Source organism: Spermophilus citellus (assembly GCF_964194105.1).
Source record: "Spermophilus citellus genome assembly, chromosome: 7".
Classification (NCBI taxonomy): domain Eukaryota; kingdom Metazoa; phylum Chordata; class Mammalia; order Rodentia; family Sciuridae; genus Spermophilus; species Spermophilus citellus.
In genome coordinates, this window is record NC_138188.1 from 39505279 (window position 1) to 39529682 (window position 24404).

At 35.0% G+C, this 24404-nt stretch overlaps 1 protein-coding gene across 1 annotated transcript in view; it reads left to right on the forward strand.

Annotated features, from left to right (window-relative positions):
- Positions 1–1526: 1526 nt before the first annotated feature.
- Positions 1527–24404, forward strand: part of PLS1 (plastin 1) — a 48255-nt gene continuing 25377 nt past the window's right edge. Inside the window, exons 1-8 of the mRNA XM_081301817.1 lie at positions 1527–1609; positions 6141–6304; positions 7842–7971; positions 11871–12003; positions 13150–13231; positions 20791–20956; positions 21037–21179; positions 23140–23235. Of these exons, the coding sequence (XP_081157943.1) occupies positions 1540–1609; positions 6141–6304; positions 7842–7971; positions 11871–12003; positions 13150–13231; positions 20791–20956; positions 21037–21179; positions 23140–23235 (984 nt within the window). The 5' untranslated portion in view covers positions 1527–1539. The remainder of the gene's footprint in view (positions 1610–6140; positions 6305–7841; positions 7972–11870; positions 12004–13149; positions 13232–20790; positions 20957–21036; positions 21180–23139; positions 23236–24404) is intronic.

Genomic DNA, 24404 nt, shown 5'->3' on the forward strand with positions numbered 1-24404 from the left:
AATATTTTTTTAAAAATTTAATTGTACATTAAATTAGAACCAGCACCCCCCTTTTAAAAGATAGAAATCTATTATTTTGAAAAAACACCTAAATTTTAAACAAGTTGGTGTACAGATCCTAAATGACAAGTGAATTCTATTGTTTGAGAGGTCTGAGAGTAATTTAATATGATTTAAAAATAATCAGTGATAAATTTCAGTGAATAGATTATTTAAAAAATTGATGTGCTTCCCTTAAAATTTTAGGGATATCAAGCCTTTTATATAAATATAGTTAAAAGTATGTAAGATTTCCTACAGCTTTGAGCCCTGCTGTCTTACAAAGCACAAATTTTCATTTATTTTCTGAAGTACCTATCAATCTGATATAACTGGTATACACAGAGGAATGCCATGTAATTTGTACTCATCTTTAGCTTTACTCTGAATATACAAGCCACTAAATAATTTAAAAAGTGAGTTGCACTGCTACTTAGCAGAAGTCTTAAGAATGTAATTCTACTTTTAGATAATTATTATAAAGAAAACATGGAATTGAGCAAAGATTTTTCTACAAGGGTGTTCATTGAAGTATTATAACAAAAATGGGAAGCAATGCATATACCCTGAAACAAAGAGATTTATCAAATTAATTACAATATAGTATATGTGACCATTAAATATCATATTGATAATATGAAAACAAACTGATAATGTGTCTGTCCACACCTATAAAAAAGGTTTTAAGATAGTGTGCTCACATTTTTCACCCCTTAGCAAAGGTACACATGGCTTAGAAAGTAAACCAGAAAGAAAGATAGCAGAAAGATATTAGGTTATATTTCTGGATAGTAGAATTATGAGGCTTTAAATGTTCAATTTGGGGCATTTGTTAGCAATTACTCTCTATGAGGAACACCACCTTCTTACTTTCTTACAGCCTCACATTACAGATTTTTTTTTCCTCTCTGAGTTTGTCTTCCCTGCTCAGTAAGAAGCGCCCTGCTGCCCTGGGAAAGGCCTAACACAGGGAAGGCAAAAGGATGTGGCAGAGTCTGGATTATTTTAAAGCTAAACATTTCAAACCACAAACGCCAGCCCTAGGGGAACAGACTTGAACTTCCTTTACCCTTTTTGTGGACATTATTCATTTCTTCACAGCTTCCTTTCTGATCTCTTCCTTTACATTTATAAATGTTATACTTTTCTCAAACTCGAAATGCTGATTTTGCTGAATTAGTAGGATAAAATGTAAATGAAAATTATAGAGGCTATCGAGAAACGTTTGTACCCTGTGAAAGCAGAGGGTGTGAAGAATGTGCGTCCCTATTTGTGTCTAGGTTACTGTTTGCAGGCCTGTCTGGGAAGGGGTTGCTGGGAGACCTACCTGCTCCCTTGGTTCCTTGTCAGCCAGACCTTATGGATGATTTCTTATACCCTCCCTTCTTGTGTCCTCCCTCTGTACCTTATATTGCTTAAATGCTTCCAAAGGGCTAATATTCTTTTCATTATTTGCTTTTTCTAGATAAAAAGTCCTGAAGTAGTCTTTCCTGTCCAAAGATGGAAAATAGTACCACTACCATCTCTCGGGAGGAGCTTGAAGAACTGCAAGAAGCATTTAATAAAATAGGTATGCTTGAGGAAGAGGAAATGTGCTGTGACTGTTCTGCCTGATGTCAGATTTCAGTAGCAGAACAGTACGTTTTATTTATTTTCACTAGTGATCCTCAGGTTTATTCCTTTCCCCCCACCCCCTCTCTATCTAGGTTTCACTGGATTCTTTCATTCTGAGAGATAAAATAAAGACTGGCTTGAATTTCTAGATGAAATGGACTTTGAATTCTTAGATCACTTCTTTGCATAGCATAATCTAGGTTAATGAATGACAGTGTAACTGAATATGCTTAACTGGTATCCTCATTACAGTGAAAAAAACATAGAAACACTTCCTTGTGTATAAGCTGAACTCTGTCCTTCACGTCTTTGTCACTAGCAGTAGTGACACTTCTTGACTGCATGCAGCATGTTTGGAAAATCTAGTGTTGTTTTTAAAGGTCATGTGCCTTATTTTCCTTCTCACGCATAATTTAAAAAAATTTTAGTATTGTTTTTAAAGGCTGTATGTCTTGTTTTTCTTCTTTTGCTTTTTAAAAAGCCACTGTTTTGTCTTTATGACATGAACATCTTGACAGCTTTTTATTTTTATTTTTTTAAAAAATACAATTTTATTTGTAGATGACAGAGTGCCTTTATTTTATTTATTTATTTTTATGTGGTGCTGAGGATTGAACCCAGCTCCTCACATGGGCTAGGGAATTGCTCTACCACTGAGCTACAACCCCAGCCCAACAGCTTTGTATTTTTCTTCCCCAATTTTTCTTCATACTTGGTTGGATCTCAATACTTCTGCATTTTCTTCTTAGATAACTTTTAGTAAACAAAGAGGACAACATAAATACCATTTTTTTTGCCTTAGTCTACAAATACATGCAAAAGAAAGTTGAGCACCATGAATAGACTTTGGGATAGAGATGCCATCTCTGCCCCCTCCCCAACAGACATTTTCCCTTAGGCAATGAAGCACTCCAGGAAAATCCCGAGTCAGAGGGTACACCAGGGAGGATATAATGATCCCAGTTAGTCTTGCTCCTAGATTTCTCATCAATGTAGTGAGTAATGACTAAAATTAATGTAGGTGAAATGCAATGCAGGATGAATTTTAGAAAGCAATACAAAGAAAAGAGATTTTATTTTAATAAGCAAAGTTTTTTAAAAATAAAAAGTAAAGCCTCATGATTTACAAATCATTACTGTGAAATAAAGCAAATTCTATAATTCTCTGGGCTCTTCTCCTTCTTCCTGGGGATGGCATATTTGTCATTAGCACACTGCATAAATAGGTTATGATTCCTAGAAAATTATTAATAATAAGTTTTATGCAGTATTGTATAAATGCCTAGAATCATTTCAAGACACAAAGTGGGCAGTTATTGAAAAGTTCTGTTTATTGCAGGTACTGAAACAGAAAAGATAATAAACATGCATCTCCTAGTTTGGTATTCCAGTTATTTCATAGGTATAAATAAAAGAGCTACCTAGGTCTTAGTGAAATGAATGAATTAGTAATCTATGTTCTTTCTTTAACACACCAACTTAACCTTTATGACTCATGGACATATAATCTTGCAATATTTATTTAATAATATTTTGAATAAGCAGTTCACTAATGGAATAACTCTGACAGCAGAGTGTTTTGTTCTGTGTGAGGGAGCTGCCAACACTAGAAGAATATGTATTTGCTGACTTTATTTACAAGGTAAACTGTGACTCATGTACTCAGCAAGCCCTTGCTAACTTGTACATTACGAGTTCTTTCAGATACAGAGGGACACACCCATCCAACCTTATTAGATGGAGGATTTGGGGACCACTGGAGAAAGTGGGGAGTCAAAATATTTCTAAGTCTTGTTTCTTTTGTTTTCTTTTTACATTCATGGTAAAATAAATGTAATCAAAGTTACCACTCTATTTGTAGTGTATAGTTTAGTGGCATTAAGTATATTCACATTGTTTTGTATATGACATCACCATCCTTTTCTGAAACTCTTTTCATCTTCCCATGCTAAAACTCTAGAACTAGTAAATAATAATTCCCCATTTTATTCTCCCTTAGTCCCTGGTAAATAATATTCTTTCTGGCTGGATGAATTTTACTGCCCTGGGTACTTCCTCTAAGTGGAATCATATAATATTTGTCTTTTTGTCACTGGCTTATTTCACTTACCCTGATGTCTTCCAGGTTCATCGATATAGTGTGTATCAGAATTTCCTACCTTTTTATGGCTAAAAAGTATTTCATCATGTATATCTATATATAACTTTTTCTTATCCATTCATTGATGGCCATTTGGTTTGGGTCTATGTTTTGGCAATGGTGAATAGTGCTGCTGTGAACACAGTTATTCAGATATCTGTGTGAATCCCTGCTTCCAAGGCAGGGAGTTATACCCAGAAGTAGAACAGTTGGACCATATGGAAATTCTATATTTAATTTTTTTGGGAAATATCATATTATTTTCCATAGTGGTTTCACCATTTTATCTTCCCACCAGCAGTGTCCAAGTGTTCTAATTTCTTCATATCCTCACCTACACTTGTTTTTTATTGTTGTTCTTATTGGTGGCAGTGGTATTATATTTTATCTTATAACAGCTACTCTGAGGGATGTGAAGTGGAATTTCATTGTGGTTTGTGCTCATATTTCCCTAAGAATTAGCAATGTTGAACATATTTTCATTTTATTGGCCATTTGTTTGTTTGTTTTTTTTGGGGGGGGTACCTTGGATTGAACTCAGGGGCACTTGGCCACTAAGCCACATCCCCAGCCCTATTTTGGTCTCAATTAGTCGCTTTGCTGAGGTTGGCTTTGAACTTGTGATCCCCCTGCCTCAGCCTCCTGAGCTGTTGGGATTACAGGTGTGCACCACTGTGCCTGGCTATATTTGCTTATTTTTGAATCAGGTTGTTTGCTATTGTTGTTACTTGGAAGAAAGTCTTGTTTCTTTTAAAGTCATGATCTTATAGTTAAATAACCATAAAATAAGGTAAGTCATGTTCTTAGTAAATAATTTGGCACAGACTATGTGCTTACTAAATGGTATCTATTAGTTCTTGTAATATCACACCAAAACTGCAGAAGCTGTAGGGATGGAGCTGGCATTTGAGTACCCAGACTTGTCCATCTTCAAAGCTGTGTGTCCTTACTTTTCATTTTAGTTCAGCATGATTGTTGGCAGGTAAATAATTTCCTCAATCTTTTTTTATTTTCCAATATTTCCCTCTATACTGCTGGGATAGCAATAAGTCAATGTGGTCTATTTATAAACTTCAGAATTATGGGAAGCAGTTCTGAACTCCTGCTGTACTAATAATGAAGTTTTGCCTCTAAATTCAAAGAAAGCAGCATTATTACAATACCAAGCAATTCAGCTTCCTAGCTGCTTTGGGATTATAGCACTATATTGGTTACTGGTGGTTCTAGTTTAGTTCATCATTCTGAGGAGTATTCTAAAACTCTCATATTTGAGTTTTAAAGATAAGTACTTGGCCATATCATTAATTCAGTTACAGTGATGAGAGCTCTTTTACTGGGAAGAAAAAAAATATGGGTAACAAAGTAGCTATTGCCCGATGAACAAAGAGGGCCTGTACAAGGTGGACCCAGGCAACAAGCAAAACAGTCCATAGCTCTGTTGCCAACTCTGGATATAAGTGTTTTGTGTTGCCTTTGTTCTGAATCAAGAAGTACTCTCCAGTACTTAGGAAAACACAGGAAAGAGATCTCAGTGATAATGTGAAAACACCTGGAAACCTGCTTCCAAAGTCCAAATATAGGTGTGAAATATCTTGACAACCCGGTCTCATAATGACATCAGACATGATTCAGCATACATAATGGTATCATAAATACATAATGAAGACCCAGTGAATTATTGACAAATGAAATGAACTGCCACCAAGTGAAATGTAAAACAAAAATACTTGAGGTGTATTTTATATAATGTACCTATTTTATGTGCGTTGTGGGGCCAGCAGATTCATTTTGTAAATTCCATTAAGTTAAAGTCTGGATGGGTGTTCCCTCTTGGTCACGCTGATATATATATATATATATTAGATATATATGTATATATATTAGGTATGTATATATATTAGATATATATGTATATATATTAGATATCTGAGACTTCCCAGCTTATTTCTTTGAAATTTAGTCATGTTTTAAACTGAGTTTCCCATCTAGGCACTGTCTATACCATACACTTATTTTTATTTTTTTAATATTTATTTCTTAGTTTTTGGCGGACACAACATCTTTGTTTGTATGTGGTGCTGAGGATCGAACCCGGGCTGCACGCGTGCCAGGCGAGCGCGCTACCGCTTGAGCCACATCCCCAGCCCCCATACACTTAAAATACATGTAGGGAACCTGGTTCTATACAGATGAACCTCATTTAAATGTGAGTGTTTTGATACCCTGTACAGTTCAGGTGCAACTATACGGGTATGTATGTATGCCTGTGAATCCTCCAAGTGGCTTTCTGAATATTCGTCTTCAGCAGCACAAATGATATTTGACATCTCTAAATATATCTTTGCAGATATTGATAACAGTGGGTATGTTAGTGACTATGAACTTCAGGACCTATTTAAGGAAGCAAGCCTTCCTCTTCCTGGCTACAAGGTACGCGAGATTGTGGAGAAAATTCTAGCAGTTACTGACAACAACAAAGATGGCAAAATCAGTTTTGAAGAGTTTGTGTCGGTAAGTAATCTAATTCTCTTCTAGTTACTATTCATTTTACTTCAAGCAGAATTTTAATAATGTCATTGCTAGCTTTAGTTAGATCTAGCTGGAGAGGCCAGAAAATCTAACATTTTTAAATGATGGTAACACTACTACTAATTATTATTGTAAAAATAATTTTCATAAAAAATTCAAAAAACAAAGGAAAAGGGGCTGGGGCTATAGCTCGGTAGTAGAGCACTTGCTTACCATGTGTGAGGCACTGGGTTCAATTCTCAGCACGGTGCATAAATAAAATGAAGGTCTGTCAACAACTAAAAAAAAAAAAAAGGAAAATATCATTGAATGGAAGTCAGGTTTAGTAGTAGTTCATGTCCTACAATAACTATATTGAATTATTTTTTATTATCCATGAATATAATTGAATAAATACTTATGAAATATAAATGATCTGTTTTTGCATTCCTCATTTGAGCTCTTGGCACTGTGAATAATGGGATGAGCAAAAAGAGACATGGTCCTTGCTTTCATGGAGTTTACATGTGGTTGGGAATGCAGAATATCACATAACTAGATAAATAATATCAACTATGATAATTGCTATGAACAGTGTGGTGCATGTTCCATGAGAGTTTGTAAGTAGAAGGAATTGAACTTTGAGGGGAGGCTGGAAAACTCAGCGTCTCAGGAAAGGTATCCCTGTGAAGACCCAGCTGAGATCTGAAGAAAGATGTTAAATAGAAAAAGGCTGTTGGGAGGTAGAGGTGACCACATGTGCAGAGGCCCTGTGGTTACTCTTAAGCAATTGAAAAAAGGGATAGTATGCTGCAGCTGAGGTAGTATGGATAAGGATCATAGCTGGAAAACTCAGATCAGGTCATGACAGCTCTTACTATATCCTGGCAGATATTGATAACAGTGGGTATGTTAGTGACTATGAACTTCAGGATCTATTTAAGGAAACAAAACGTCCTTGTAGGATATTGGTTTTTAATCCTAACAACAGGAAGTTAAGGGAAGGAAGAGTATGAGGTGACATGATTAGATTTGCATTAACAACAGCAAATCACTGGCTGCTACATGGAGAAATGTCAGCCTCTTCAATCTCTGAATTGTCCAATAAGAGAGATGAAGAGAGGGTGTTTCTATAAGCCTGTTATTCCCTGCAATAGCTGACATGTTTACTTTAACATGTATTCATTTGGAATATTTAGGTAGGAAAATGCCTTCATTAAGGAATTTAAAAATATTTATCATGTGGTTAGTTAGGAATCCTTAGATTTTCAGTACAAAAAATCATGGCAAATCCAGAAGAATAATTTCGGTGTGTTCAATTTAAGCTTAGTTTTGACTTGTTCCAGTGGTTGGCAGGGGGGCAGACATTTATTCATTTTTTGATTTTGATAAAATGACATGAAAGTTCTCTTTGTTCACAAGCATTCAATATGCAAACACTTGATTCATATTTATTTTTGTGTCATTTCAAATAAACATCTTTTATTTCACCAGATTTTTATGATTATCTATTCTCAATTTTGCTTGTATTCCATTCTAGCTAATGCAAGAGTTAAAAAGCAAAGATATCAGCAAAACATTCCGAAAAATAATTAACAAGAGGGAAGGGATTACTGCTATTGGGGGAACTTCATCCATTTCCAGCGAGGGCACACAGCATTCTTACTCAGGTAACAACCACCCCAAATCTGATCTTTTAGGCATTGATTCAGTAAGTGCCACACTTCAACAAAACTAAGATGCCATTTGTTGTAATTCATACCATTATTTTGTCTATCATTGAGGGGAAAAACCGTCCTCCAGACTAAATTATGCTGTGATTTCAAATTTAAAATATATCTCAATGTCAAAATGAAAATATCCTAGAATCACTGATATCAACGAATTCCAACCATGTTGTCAGGTTCAGTGGACATCAGAGAGACAACAGACATCGAAAACAACAGAATGAAAGTTGTTTATGTTTGAGCACTGGCTATGTTTTATCATGACTTTTGAATGGATTTTTCATCCTGACTAGAAAGGTGGCTTTACTTTTAGAACTGTTGAGGAATGGTGGAAAGGCTTATTTTAAGGATTTTTTTCCCCTTCTATTTTCCAAAAGCTGAGCTTTTTGACTTTTTTTTTTTTTTTTTAAATCAAGCAACCAAGCGATTAGAGAGCACGGTACTTGATTTGCTTGATCTGATAGAACCACTGGATTGTTGCCCAGTGGGAAATCCAGAGTCATTTTAACTCTTACGGTGAGGAGTCTTGGCCCATGTTAAGCTTACTTCTCAGGGTTAAGATGTCTAAGAACCCTTGGCCAAGTTCCTTTTTATTCATATGAACATAATTAGAACTATGCTTTTGATAAAATTCCTTGTAACATTTTTCCTTTGAATAAAGGAATTTGTTAATTGTCCTCTTGATCCTCTTCCTTTCTAATTGGATTTTCCTCTTTCAGATTTCGCCTATCCATTGTATTTTTTCTTAGCCATTTCCCACTAGGGAATTAGTGGTAAAGGAATTAGTCTGTAACTGATACCTCCACTTTTGTTGTTTCTTTGTTTTGTGGCACAGGGGATTGAACTCAGGGCCTAGCACATGCCTTCTAGTACTTAGCTGTACCCACTGTCCTTTTCATTTTGTTTTGAGATAGGATCTTATTAAATTGCCCGGGCTGGCCTTGAACTTGTGATCCTCCTGCCTCAGCCTCCTGAATAGTGGGATTATTGTGCACTACCATGCCAGAAAGATATTAACCTTTTACCTCAACTTTGGCTTGTCCATTCTACTGAAATGACTATATTTTAAAAAGAAAACAAAAAACATTGAGGTAAAATATGCATTCAGCCAAGTGCTATAATTGTAAATACATAGCTCAAAAATGTTTTACATGTGCATATATCCATGTGGCTTCCTGCCAGATCATTATATGGAATATTTCCATCATCCTGTGTGGCTTTCTCATGCCCCTAATAGTAGCTATTTCTCCCCAGAGATAAATACTTCTCTGATATCTGTCACCACAGATTTTTACCTGTTTATTGAGATATAAATAGTAAAGTGCATAAAGTAGACTTTTCTTAACTTGATGATTTAAAAAAATTTTTTTTAGTTGTACACAGACATAATACCTTTATTTTGTTTATTTATTTTTATGTGGTGCTGAGGATTGAACTCAGTGCCTCACATGTGCAAGGCAAGTGCTCTACCACTGAACTGCAACCCCAGCCCAACTTGATGACTTTTAACAGATGAATACCTCCACCTATTATGTAGAAAAAGATATAGAACATATAATGGCTTTTAAAAAAACAGCTTTAATGAGATATAATGGTGATATTGAGAATAGCACCCTTTTAAATTATATAATTCAGAGTTTTCAGTATATTCAGAGTTGTACAATTATCATCATACTTCATTTAAAAATATTTTCATTACAGAGGGATAAACCCCAAGATCCTCAGCAGTTGTTCCTCATTTCCCCCTCTCTGAAGCCTCTGCAACCATCACCCCACTTTGTGTTCCTATAGATTTGCCTATTCTGGAAGTTTCATATAAATAGAATCATTGCAGTGGCCTTTCCATTGATAGGCATTTCTTCACTACCATTTTTCAAGGTTCATCTATGTTATAGCATATATCATACTTCATTCCTTTTTACTGCTGAACATTCCATTCTGAGGATAATATCACATTTTGTTCATCCTCTCATGAGTTTATAGACATTTGGGTCGTTCTCAGTTTTTGACCATTATGAATAATGTTGTGTGAACACTCATGTATGTGTTTTTTTTTTTTGTGTGTGTGGATATGTGCTTTCAGTTCTCCTAAGTATCTGCCTAGGAGTGGAATTGTGGATCTTTTGATATCTCTGTTTAATATTTTTAATTTAAAGAATTGGCAAACTGTTTTTCAAAGTTGCTGTACTGTTTTCCATTTCCTCCAGCCACATATGAGGTTTCTAGTTTTTCACATCTGTATCAACACTTGTTATTGTCCATTTAAAACAATTACAGCTATCTCAGCAGGGCCCAGTGGTGAAGGCCTATAATTTTAGCACTTCAGGTGGCTGAGTCAGGATAACAAGTTTGAGGCCAGCCTTGGCAACTTAGCAAGACTCCTATCTGAAAGTAAACAATGAAAAAGAGCTGAGGATGTTGCTCAGTTATAAACTGTCCCCTCTATGGCAAAAATAAAACAAAAGCCATTGCAGTGTGTCATTTCTTATTCCTCTACCTGGAACATTTTCCCTTTTTCTGCCCATTTTTACCTGCTGATAGCCTTCCTTTCAAATAGTGCCTTTGTTTTGTTGCTATTTGTTTTGAGATGATCTCACTGCCCAGGTTGGTCTCTTAACCTCAGTTTCCTGGAGAGCAGAGACTACAGGCAAGTGCCTTGCACGCAGCTCTGTAAATCTTTATTGATCAATACAAACACAAGTGATTATTTCCTTCTTCAAACTTTTAAAACATTGCATGTATATGTGGTGTATATATTTCCCTTATGTGTCATTTCTTTGGATATTTGTTTTATCATTACACTATAATCTCTTGATGGTAGGTATAGTATCTTAGTGATCTTTAAATCCCTAGACTCTTGAGTCCTTCTAAGGAGATACTCATGGTGGGACAAGTAGATAAGAAGGCACATGAGGATATGTACAAAGGAGAAATACTGATGATTTTTTATGTTTTTACTGACTGTATAGATGGTGGATTAAATTTTGAGGGTACCTGCCAGATATACCCTTAGGAAAATTATCTAATTCTGCTAACTGTGATGGAAAGAGAGATTAATCACTTTGAGGATTTATATTGTTAAATAATTTTATATTTACAGAATAATAATAATAAAGCTGTAGAACATTTTTACTTCAAGTTCCTTCCTATTTTCCTTATTAAATAGCACAACAACACTTTCTGAAGATTAATGTACCCATACTATAAGCCATGTATTGAGAAGTCAATGATGAAGATGACTAAGAGAGTGCTGGTATCTAGATTTGTGACAATTTTCTTATGGTAAAGATTTCACAGAAATGGAGTTGTTTTATTCATTTGAATAATCTCCTGTCCTCTCCTTCCATTTTGTGGTGTTGGGGATCCAACCCAGGGCCTTACTCATGCTAAACAAGAGCTCTACAACTGAACTACATCTCCAGCACTAAACAAATCTTGATTGAATTCAGTATTTATTTTGTAAGCCAAAAATCTTTTTAGGGGTGGAATTTATTATAATGGATCTTTGTGGGTATCTATCTGTGTCTGTATCTGTATTTGACCTCTGATGTTTCGCTGCTGATTCATTAGGTCTCAGAAGCAATACATATTTGGAAAGATTTTAGAATCAAATCAAATGTCGTGCTCTTTTAAAATATGTACCTTCCTACCTTCGGTGCTAATATTTTAGATGAAAGAGTAGAATGAATTTCCCTTTATCCCTTTCTTCAACATTTAGTGTTTTAGTAGAATTTTATTAATAGTCATCTGATATCTTTAAACATAAATTAAAAAGTATGTTTTTGTAGTGTTTGATAAACTTTGTAAAATGTGCTTTGCCTATCAACATTTTTTGTTTCCAGAGGAAGAAAAAGTGGCTTTTGTTAACTGGATAAACAAAGCCCTAGAGAATGACCCTGACTGTAAGCATCTTATACCTATGAATCCCAACGATGACAGCCTTTTCACATCTCTTGCAGACGGCATCCTTCTCTGGTGAGTCGAACGTCTAGTTACAGGAAATTGTTCTTAACTGTCCCTCTTGATGAGCAATTCCTTGACAACTACAATTCAGCAAATCTGTGTTCTTTTGGAATTAGTGGGTACTTGCAGGTCTTGTAGGATTTGTACTGCATAGAAAATTAAGTACTATATGTTTTCTGACATTTCCCATGCAGTCCCTTATTTTCCTGTTATCATAGTAATCCAGGAAAGTTTTGAGTTGATACGTAGATGCATTTTAAAACGTTTACATTGTCACAATTTTTTTTTTCCTGATAAGGGAGTATTGACTATTCACTGGGACAGGAAGATGATCAGATGTAAAAGGAAGGTACATTTTAGTTGTATATAAATGAAAATAATGTTTTAAATTGATCTTGGATCTTTAGTCTATTCTGTTCATATACCATAGACTTTCTAAGTGTGTTTTGTATTCCCAGCATACTTCTTTATACAAAGTTTTTTTTAACTCTATGAAAATACCAAGAACTTCCAAAGAAGCAAATAGCCATCAGAAATATTCTTACCACCCATTGTTAACAATTATTAACAATTTCTTTAGTTTTTTTCTGTATATTTACTTAAAAAAAACCAACTCCTATCCATAAGTATGAGTTATTAATGTTTAGGTCATTATGTGAAATATATACCTCAACCACTGCCTGCAATTCTGATCTCTTCCTCTGGCCTTTGGAGAATTTCCTAGTGTAAATTAAATATATTCTAAAAGAAACAGACAACACTCATATTATTTCTTTAAAGATGTCTGAATTGTTGAAGTCCTAGAAAGACAAAGTTCCTGGCTCCTTATCTTTCTGCAATAACAGTAATTTTAACAGTCTTGATACTATTTCATGGAGCACTTGGCTTCTTGAGAATTTGTTTACATGAAATATTGATCATTAAGTAAAATAAAGAGTCACAAAAAGAAAATGCAAGATGGTTAAAATAATTGAGAGTAAATGCTAAGATTACTGCAATTATATATTTTAAGATAGGAAATATTTCTTAGATTTTAAAAACTGATATGATTATAAACAGTTTAAAGAAATTAACTATTATCTTCAAAATTTATTATGGTTACTTGCAAAATTAAAAAAATTTCTGGAATTTTAAACTAAATTATTCTCTTTTCTTTAGCAAAATGATCAACTTATCTGAACCAGATACAATTGATGAAAGAGCCATTAATAAGAAAAAGCTCACTCCTTTTACTGTTTCTGTAAGTATTTGTCCTTTGCTAGTAATATGTTACTATCGTATAAACTACGTATAAACTATAAGGTTTTTATTAATGGATAATTGGGCCCTGGTAAAACTTTTGATTTAATATAATTGTTTTCTTATAAAAACTTGGTTTTTATTAAATAAAAACTCAGCTGCATTTGGTAATAAGTAGAATTAAGATTCTAAGTACTTCAGGGCCAGGGTTGTAGCTCAGTGGTAGAGTGGCACTTGTGAGGCCCTGGGTTTGATCCTCAACACTACATGAAGATAAATAAATAAAAAATAAAGGTATTATGTCTATCTACAACTAAAAAAAAAAGATTCTAAGTATTTCAGGTAACTGTCTTTAAGTTACTTTAAGTTAATAGTATTCAACTTATGTTATTGTAATAATGAAATTGTTAATGATTACTTGATACTATTTTTTTCTTTTTTTTTCCCCCTGTGGTTCTGGAGCTTGAACCCATGGCCTCGTGCGTGCTAGGCAAGCCCTTTGCCACTGAGGTACACCCCAAGCCCTGATGCCAGAGATCTTGTTGGCTGGTTGTAAAAACAGCACTGCAAAGTTTTAGTATATCACACAATTTTTATTCTTTTTGTGCTAGATTCTTCTGTACTCAGCTTTTCTATACAGATCTTGTTGAAATCCAGAAATTTATAATTATAATTTTTCCCTCAAAATGTCTACATAAATGGGTGGATATTAAAATTTACTGAGTACTTACTAGGTACCAGTTGTTATTCTAAACACACCATGTGAATTATCCCATTTACTCCTTCCTGTAACCTTATAGTAGACATGTACATGAATTTGTTGATGAGATAATGGTCACTGACAGGCACACTGTGGCAGAGCCAAGGTATGATCCTAGTGGTCTCCAGAGCTCTTCCTCTTAATCATCATGCTGTACTGCCACTCTTATGTGGTGGTAGCAATAGCAACTATTTAATGTGTGGTCACAACAAAATTATTAAAATTGAATTACTGCTAATCGGTTTCTTCACTTGGCAAGTACAAAACTTGATTTTGCTCAAATTGTTAGATTTCTTCTTTTGGAAGCTAGGACCTCAGATCAGTGGTACATAGTTAGTCTTAAGACTATTCAAGGGGTTCCCTCTTCCTGTTATTCTTGAGAAGTATAAAACTAGATGTTGACTACATGGCTTTATTGATTTCTCACTTGCCAGTAGGCCAATAATGTTGCATATCCCTAGTAAAAACTACCATTTTTAAAGAAGCCCATTTCTAATTGCAGTTGCCAGGTCCTCTTGTGCTAGAATCTTCTCTTCAGCTAATAGCTGTGATTATTGAAAATATTCATATCCCTCTTATTTTTAGAATACATGTGTCACATAAATTTTTATGGCACTGAATATGAAGTACAACAAGTACAATATGAAATACAATATGAATATGAAGTACAACATTTCTTACTTTTTTATAAACTTAATTTGGTTTTAATTTTAATACATGTATGCAGTGCATTGAAAAAACAAAGAAAAATATTCTGTAAATATTTTGCAGTAGCTACAGAATGGATCTGAGGGGTTAAGTATTGTTCCTTTATTTTTAGAGATAGAATTCTTTTGGTAGCCTAAGCTTTTACAATGCTTGAAAGAGAGTACTAATATAGAATGAAAAAAGACTGAGATTTTGAGAAGGGGAAAGTGTTACCATGGATATTAACTCTGTCTTGTTTGTTCAGGATTTCAGAACTCAGGGAATAATAGATTTGCTATAAAATTACTAGTTTCACATGGAATTTTATCCCAAAGAAGCCTAATTCATTTGTTGAAGATTGTAAGATTGTGTTAATGTTTTTCACTTTTTGATGGTAGATTTATGTGGTGTATATATATATATATATATATTCATGTGATACATGAAAGAAGAAAAAGATAAGGAAAGGGTGAAGTAATGCATAGTAGTTATGAAAGCAGGGAAAAGGGCAGATCAGGTAAAGAAGAGGACTTGTAATCTTGGAGACTTTCTCACCTTTTTTCTCTACCCAGAGTACTACTGAACTGCATTCTTGTGCTTGTGTATCATTACTGGGAACAATTAATTATGTGTATAAGACTCTCCGAAACAAAAGATAGTGATTTCAGAATCCAGAAAATCAGGAAACCAACACAAGACTAGCTATAGGAAGTTGAATCTGTTCGTTACCAAATGAAAAAGAAAGAAAGAAAGAAGAAAAGTTCAATGCAATGAATATACTCACATACATACCAAGTACATATGTTTGTACATTGTATACAAATGTACACATATATATGACCTTAATTTTATCTTGCATGCATTACAGTTTAAACAGGAAAAAAACATTATAATTCTCATTTGGATATTCCTAATGGAGTAGAAGTTATGTGATATAAAAATAAGGATGAAGTCTAAATAACAAGTCATGCCTTCTTTCTTATTAACTGAATAAGTATATAGCACAGCCTTCTAAATAGAGGCTGGAGTTGTGACTCAGTGGTAGAGTGCTTGCCTAGCACATGTGAGGCACTGGGTTTGATCTTAGTACAACATAAAAATAAATAAAAGCATTGTGTCCATATACAACTAAAACTTTTTTTAAAAAATCATTAACAAAAGTGTATACATTTTGGAGATTCCTTGGAAAATTGGGAATGAAACCAACTTTTGACCCAGTTATCCCCCTCCACGGTCTATACCCAAAGGACTTAAAACGGCATACTACAGGGACACAGCCACATCAATGTTTATTGAGGCACAATTCACAACAGCTGATCTGTGGAACCAATCTAGATGCCCTTCAATAGATGAATGTATAAAGAAAATTTGGTATATATACACAATGGAGTATTACTCAGCAATAAAAGAGAATAAAATCATGGCATTAGCAGGTAAATGGATGGAATTGGAAAATATCATGTTAAGTGAAGTAAGCCAATCCCCCCAAACCAAAGGCTGAATGTTTTCTCTAATATAAGGAGGCTGATTCATAGTGGGGTTGGGAGGGGGAGCAAGTGAAGATTAGATGAACTCTAGATAAGGCAAAGGGGTGGGAGGAGAAAGAAGGGAGCATGAGGGTAAAAAAGATGGTGGAATGTGATGGACATCATTACCCTAAGTACGTGTATGAAAACATGAATGGTGTAAATATACTTTGTATACAACAAGAAAAAAAGTATATACATTTGAAATTGAAACTTTATGGAAAAGGAAATTTGCAAAGTGGTATGAAGTTAAAAAAACTTATAGTACATTTTTGAGACTGTTAGTGAAGACTTGGATAGTTAAAGTAATCAAAATAGAAGGGATATGGGCCAAGGTTGTAACTCAGTGGTGGAGTGCTTGCCTAGCATGTGTGAGGCACTAGGTTCGATTCTTAGCATCACATATAAATAAGTAAAAATAAAGTTCTATGAACAACTAAAAATTTTGTCTAAAAAAATAGAAGGGGTATAAAAAAATAGAAGGGGCATATAAGAAGTCACCTAAAAGAACAGTGTGAATTTTTCTACCTGGTAAAGTAGGCAGTTTCTTTGTTAGTTTACTATTGCACAGAAAAGATGGGAGAAAATGGATGGGTAATCCAGATAAACTGCCATGTTTCCTTGTTTCTTTTGTTAGTATTCCTGTTACATGTTAGGACACAAACACAGGGAGGAACACCTCTCTCGTATCCCATTTGTTTGTGGTTTCCCACTGTCCTTACCCAGAAAAAAGTCTGGGTACTCAGGGCAGTTGTCCATGGTAAGGTTTAGAGAGCAACCTCTTCATGAAGTTCTCCTGTTCTTGTTTTTTTAGATGTTTAGAAGTGGCTTTAGACAATAGTAGCTCTCCTATTCCCTACTAACAGTAGGGCAGTAAATTTTTATTTACCAGATAGAAACTACTGTTTATTTGAAAGATACACATTGCAACTTTTAAAATTTGTATTACTTGTAAGACACCTTATATACTTGTGTGCAGAGCCAATGTTTAAAAAAACACTACCAAAAAATGATTCCCTCTTATATCCCCAACACACTACAGTAAGAGAAAAACACCACCTGCAAAACTTTAGCTATGTCTTGGAGCCGGGAAGGTGAGGGAAGTATTTGGGAATTGGAATTGTGATTTAAGGTGAGTTTTTCCTATGTGAGGGAAGTGGCAAGAGGAGCTGGATTCAGGTTGTGTCAGCAACTCTATACAACAATCCAAGACTGGTAAGTAGAGTGACACGGGGAAGTTTTCAAGGTGAGGAATGAAAGAATATTAGGGTATATGTTGTCCACTAATGTTTTTCAATGGAAGGCTAATGGGTCTTTTAGGTAAAGCCTGCAATGAGCAATCAAATCTTTTGTCTTGGTTCAAGATTCCTGGAAGAATAATATTATGCTCATGAAGACAGAGGAACAGTAAAGTCAGTGAAGACAATGGAAATAGCTTACAGAGCCATATTAATGTAGATAATAGTGTGGTTTTGGTTGTCGGTGTCCAAGTTGAGAATAGTGGTCAAAAGTTTTGGTTTTTTACAATCAGCTTGGTGAAGTTACATACTTTTTTTGAATCCGTTTCATATTGTTAAGGCATATGAATTTAGTTATTCTAAGATAGACTGAAATGATTCCAGTAATAGTCAATTTCTTCCCCCCTGTTGATGCATTCTGAGGAATCACAAGTGGAGCAAACATCCTTTGTTCTCTGGAGAGAAAAGAGGTCAAGCCTAAATTTGTAGAAGCTATGACATGAAAGTTGTATTGATTTGATCTAAGGTAACTTAAAAACATCTGAAGCTATTAAAAATCTTCTAAGACTTCCATAGAATATTTTAACTTTACTCAGTGTTTTCATATTTATCATATTTATTTACTTATGAAATTATAAAGTTGTTGAGGGATTCTCTGGTTCTGCTGCTTTCTGATGAACTATATTTAAAAGAACATTGCCACAAAAATAATTACGAATGCTTCCTTTAATTACTCCTCACTGATCCCCAAGAGATAATGCCATTTACTCAGAGCCTAGCAAGATAAATTGCTTTAGTATATGTCATGAGAAAGCCACTGAAATATTTACTGTGCTTTGAAGACTCTATGCATAGTTGCTTTTGTTACCAGCACATTAAATAGTTGCTATTGCTATCACCACATGAGAGTGCCAGTACAGCACAGTGATTAAGAGGAAGGGCTCTGGAGACCACCTGGGTCATACCCAGGCTCCACCACTGTGCCTCGGTTTACTCACCTGTAAAATCCATCTTCAGAGTTACTTTAAAATTTTTCTGGAAATGAAAACTAATTGCACATCATTTCTAAAAGAAGTGCTTTCAAATGGAGACTTTATTAGTGTTGGGTAATGATTTTTACTTTTATAAACTGAGAATAATAAAATTTCTAAAGCAATATGCCATTAACTATATTTAAACAGTGAAATTTTATATGAGTATGTTAATAGCTTCCTTCTTTTCACATATTTACAACTTAACTATGATATAGGGAAAGGAGTGACTAATTTCGTGTGGAAGAGGTTGTAGGGAAAGAAAATGCTTGAGGTGAGGAATGAGCATGCGACTTGAGGAAATGAAACATCACAGGTCAAAGGACTTTGTGTCTTGGCCAAACCATAGACTGTTTGAAATACAGGGAGATGAGGCCAGAGTGAAGTCCTGAAAGTTTTTGATTTCCCCCATTAAGGATTCAAACATGAATCTTTTCTTTCCCTCCATACCTTCTTTCACTCTTACCCATTCATTCATGTATTCAGTAAATGTTTGCTGAGCAGATAAAATGTGCCTCAGTACTAGAAAACACATCAAACAGATCAAAGTGCCTGTTGTTATAGAGTCCATACTCTTAGTTGGGAGAGAGATAGCAAGAAACAAATATATGTCAGAAAAGGAGTAAAATAGGGGTAACTAGTACCAGCAGGGGCAGTGATGATGCTGTTGATTAGATCTGTGATGATCAGAAACCTCACAGGTTATATGCATTTGAGCAGAGTTTTAATGCAACTTTGTATGTTTGGGGGAAGCATGTTCCAAGCAAAGGCACAGCAAGTTCAGAGGATCTGTATAACCAGAACAAAGTAAGAGGAGACAGTGGTAGTAACAGGGGACATATGAAGGATTTCAAAGCTGGGGACACTATCAGCTTTATATTTTACTAGGATCACTGAAAGCAGGACATTGTGGAGGATGGGTTGGAGAGAATAAGTCTGTGGATGGTCTTTAGAAGTTAGGAAATTGTTAAAGAAAGGCACTGACAGTTTTCAGAGGTATTTGGAAAGTGGAATTGACAGAAACAGGTAATTGGTCATGGGAGGCGAGGAAGCACAAGGATTCTCTTAGATTTCTGACTTAGGGGAAGAGAGGAAAGAATGAAAATTGGTCCAGTGATCCAAGACAGAAAATAAAGAAGGAAAAACAGGTTTTAACAGGGATGAAAGGAAGATCAGCAAAGCATGGTGAGAAAATTTGCTTATTTTGGACTTACTGGATTTAAGGTCCTTGAAGAACAGCCAGGTAGGTATAAGTGTGTTTACAGGGTAGAACTTAGAGTGGGATCTTAGAGGAGTTATAGCCTAAGGATTCATATTTGAACTAATTGGTACATAAAGATGATCGTTAAAACCATGAGATTTTTAATAGTAGTAATTTAGTTGTATAAATATTACTTTATGTTTAAAAATCTGAAATTCATGCGATCCATTATTTTTTGATTGGGGGAGGTGCAGTCTTGTGGGACTGACCCCTTTTTTGTTTGTTTTTTAGACATACATGACAGTAGAGTGTAGTTTGACATTATACATATATATAGTATAACTTAGACTAATTAGAATCCCATTCTTGTGGTTGTACATGATGTGGAGTTACACTGGTCATATATTCATATATGAATATAGGAAAGCTATGTCTGATTCGTTCTACTGTCTTTCCTATTCTCACTCCCCTCCCTTGCCTTCATTCTTCTTTGTCTAAGCCAATGAACTTCTGTTCTTCCCCTCCCCACCCTTCCTTGTTGCGGGTTAGCATCCACATATCAGAATATCCAGCCTTTGGTATTTTGGGGACTGGATTATTTCACTTAGCATGTTATTCTCTAGTTCCATCTATTTACCAGCTAATACAATAATTTCATTCTTCTTTATGGCTGAGTAATACTCCATTGTGTAAATATACCACATTTTCTTTATCCATTCAGCTGTTGTAGGGCACCTAGGTTGGTTCCAAAGCTTGGATATTGTGAATTGAATTGCTATAAACATTGATGTGGCTATGTTACTTTAGTATGCTGATTTTAAGTCCTTTGGGTATAAACTGGTTAGTGAGATAACTGGGTCGAATGGTGGTTCCATTCCAAGTTTTCTAAGGAATCTCCATACTGCTTTCCATAGTGGTTGCACCAGTTTGCTGTCCCACTGGTATGTACGAGTGCACCTTTCTGCAACATCCTCGCCAACATTTATTGTTACTTGTATTCTTGATAATTGCCATTCTGACTGGAGTGAGAATCCACTATTTCTTGCAAATAACCTGTAGACAGGAACTTAGAAAGTACTTCCTCATTTGTAATTTTTTTTTTTTTTTGATGATTCAGGAAAATCTAAACCTAGCCCTGAATTCTGCTTCAGCCATTGGTTGTACAGTGGTCAACATTGGTGCACAGGACCTCAAAGAAGGAAAACCTCACTTGGTTTTGGGACTTCTCTGGCAGATCATCAAAGTTGGTCTTTTTGCTGATATTGAGATTTCCAGGAATGAAGGTGAGATCTTCGAAAATGTTCACTTTTCTTTGACACAAACCACGTTCAGAAGAATTTACATTTTTTCGTTTTCATCCCAGCTTTGATTGCATTGCTGAATGAAGGTGAAGAACTGGAGGAGCTGATGAAGCTTTCTCCAGAGGAGTTACTTCTGCGGTGGGTGAACTACCACCTCACCAATGCAGGATGGCGCACTATCAGCAACTTCAGCCAAGACATTAAGGTTTTCATTTTAATGTTCATATTAGTCACATGAACCAAGGATGTGGAATGTAAAGTATTTAAAAATAGTTTTTTAAATTATATTCACAAAAATCCCAATTATATACATAGACTTTTTTAAAATTAAGTGATGTATTGATTTTTCATAAGTATTATAATTGATGGTGAGAGGAAGGAGGAGCTAGCCTCAACAGATTAAAACAGTCTTTACTATTTTATTTGTCACATTTCTGCTAAATTATAATGAGGGGGCTGGGTTGTGGCTCAGTGGTAGAATGCTTGCCCAGCATGTGTGAGGCAATGGGTTTGATCCCCAATCCCCAGCGCCACATTAAAACAAACAAACAAACAAAAAACCTAAATAACCAAATAAAGGTATTATGTCCATCTACCACTAAAAATATATATATATTTTTTTAAATTAAGTGAGCCCATTAATTTGGACTGAGAATGACATCTGTTGGCTCAACTGGAGGCCTGTGGGTCTCACTAGTTCAACACTCTTCCATTTTGCCTGTAATCATCTAACAGGAAACTAAATTGTATGAGGGCTCAGGGAATCAGGAGGCAAAGGAAATCTTAAGGTATGTCTCTGGACCAGAGAAGCTTAAAACACTTCCCTCTATCCTGGGAGAGCCTTATCAGGGAAAATTCACACTCATTTCTGCCTAACATACCATGGTCACTGCTAGGATAGGTATTGCCAGAGGAATCTGGAAAAAAAAATTAGAGTAGTGCTGTATTTAATTTATATGCCCTCTTTAGGTGCATTAACACCTTATGTTTTTGCTGTAATGGTCTAGATGACAATCTTTCAAGTGACATTTTTTACTTTGAACTCTTATGTGTTCATTCAGTTTATTTGGGGGGTTTCTCTTATTCTGGATCCCTTTAAAATTCAGTTCCGCTCAGGTCATTCAGACAGCAAGCCCCTCCTGCTGGGCATTATGCCAGGAGTAAGCAATGCAAAGACTCAGTCTGAAAGAAGCTTACAATTTCACAGGGAGGCAAATGTCTAGTAAGGATGTTTCATTTATCTTTTCGTATACAGCAAACCATATAAAATTTGCTGGCTTAAAATAGTGATTTATTATTTCTCATAATTTTATCGGTTGATGCATCTTGGCTGGGTGGTTCTTCTCCTTCACATACTTTTTTCCTGGGATCTCTGGGTATATTCAGCTATCATTTGGGTGCATCTGGAAGGTGTACAAGAAAGGTTACATGTCTAGTGCCTCAGTGCTCCTCCACCAAGCCTCTCCATGTGGCTATCTTGGGTTTCCACTGCATAGCATGATAGCCTCAAATAGGTGGACTTCTTATGTAGAAGTTAACTTCTAAAGGGAGGAAGCAGAGGCTCTTTTAAAATTTGGGTTTGGAAGGTCCAGAATATCACTTTCACAGCATTCTTTTGGTCAGAGTGAGTCAGAAGGCCAGTTCAAATTAAAGGGAAAGAGAAATAGCCTTTGCTTTTTGATGGGCAGAGCTACATGCATGTGGAATTATGGTAACTGTCTTTGGAGACTTCATGGGATGATTTAATACAACGTGGCCACAGTTTATTTAAAGAGATGGCCAATGGGTGCTATGTAATATAGGGAAGGGTACTTAATTCATTTATAGAGACATCAGGGAAGCCTTCCAGAATATATTTGACCTGAATCTTAATTGATCCTGATGCTTGGGGTTGTAAACAAATGTAAATGGTGGGGTGAGGGGCTTTCAGGTACCCAGAACCACATTGCTGGAAGCTTGGAAGCATAAACTATCATGATGCATGTAGGAACTCATAAGTAATTCTGTTATTTTTTTTTTTTGTAATTCTGTTATTATAGTCACTGAGTTGTTTGTTATTTTACTCTTTGCAATGGGAACAGTTTTCTCAGTTTGAGCACTTTTTTCTCTAAATGAATGATGATTTTATTCATTTAAAAAATACTATTTTTTTTCTTTCCTTGAAGGATTCAAGAGCATATTTTCATCTGCTTAATCAGATTGCCCCTAAAGGTGACCGAGAAAATGGAACTGCCATTGCCATTGACCTTTCAGGATTTAATGTGAGCAGTTTAAATTTTCCTTTCTTTCTTTCTTTCTTTCTTTCTTTCTTTCTTTCTTTCTTTCTTTCTTTCTTCTTTCTTTCTTCTTTCTTTCTTTCTTATATTGTAGTAAAATTATATGTAACATAAAATTTACCAATTTTACCATTTTTGAGTATGCAGTTCAAGTGAAATTCAGTATATTCACACTGTTGTGCAACTATTACCACTCTCTCTCTAGAATTTTTTCATCATTCCATAGTAAAGTTCTGTACCCATTCAACAATAACTCTTCATTTCCCCCTCCCTCAATTCCTGGTAAGAGTTCTGTTCTGCTTTCTGACTGTCAATTCGATGAGTAATTATATTCAAATTTAGAGTACTCTACAGGCAGCATTCCTTGGTGGCTTTCTCTGCCCTTCTTTGAAGTTTGACCCTTTGCTCTTCAGAAGTATTTTTCCACATCCTAAGCTCCAGTCTACAGTGCTGAGCCATCTGCCTATGCTACTGAAGAAAAGGAATTGCAAAATTCTAACCTTGAGTATGTGTCAAATCAACCTTATATCGAAGTTTCCCTGGTGCAGTACAACTGAATGTGTTGATTCTGTGACTGTCAATGTGTGTCAGGAAAGGAAGTAAGAAGCTGTTATTAGATTGCTAAGCTACTGATTATCAGTTCCACAGTTTACTTTTGGAAATACACAGAATAAAACATGGCAATTCCTTGTATTTATGATATAGGACTGATATAGATCCTGAACCACCAAACATACTTCCTAGGAAGTTTATTCTTTAAGCATAAATTATAAATACTTGGGGTGGTTCTATATAAACATGAAAATATGGTCAGACTATGGTGTGTATGAAAACGTATTGAATATTTAAAGTGTAGTTATCCTTAATATTTAGTTTTAAATATAGCAGAAAGTTAGTATTGTAAAACTGTGCGAAGTTTGTAAATTACTTTGAGTCAAAAATCAGAATCTTAAAAAACTTAGGGAATATTTAAAATTTATTATAAAAAAATAGACTTAGTATATTAAATGACCATATGCTCATCTACTAGGTAAACATTTATCAGCTCATGATAAATTTATTTAATTTATTTAATTTATTCCCAATTTACCTCCTTTCCTATATTATTTTGAATCAAATTCTAGATATTGTATAATTTCATAAACATTTCAATA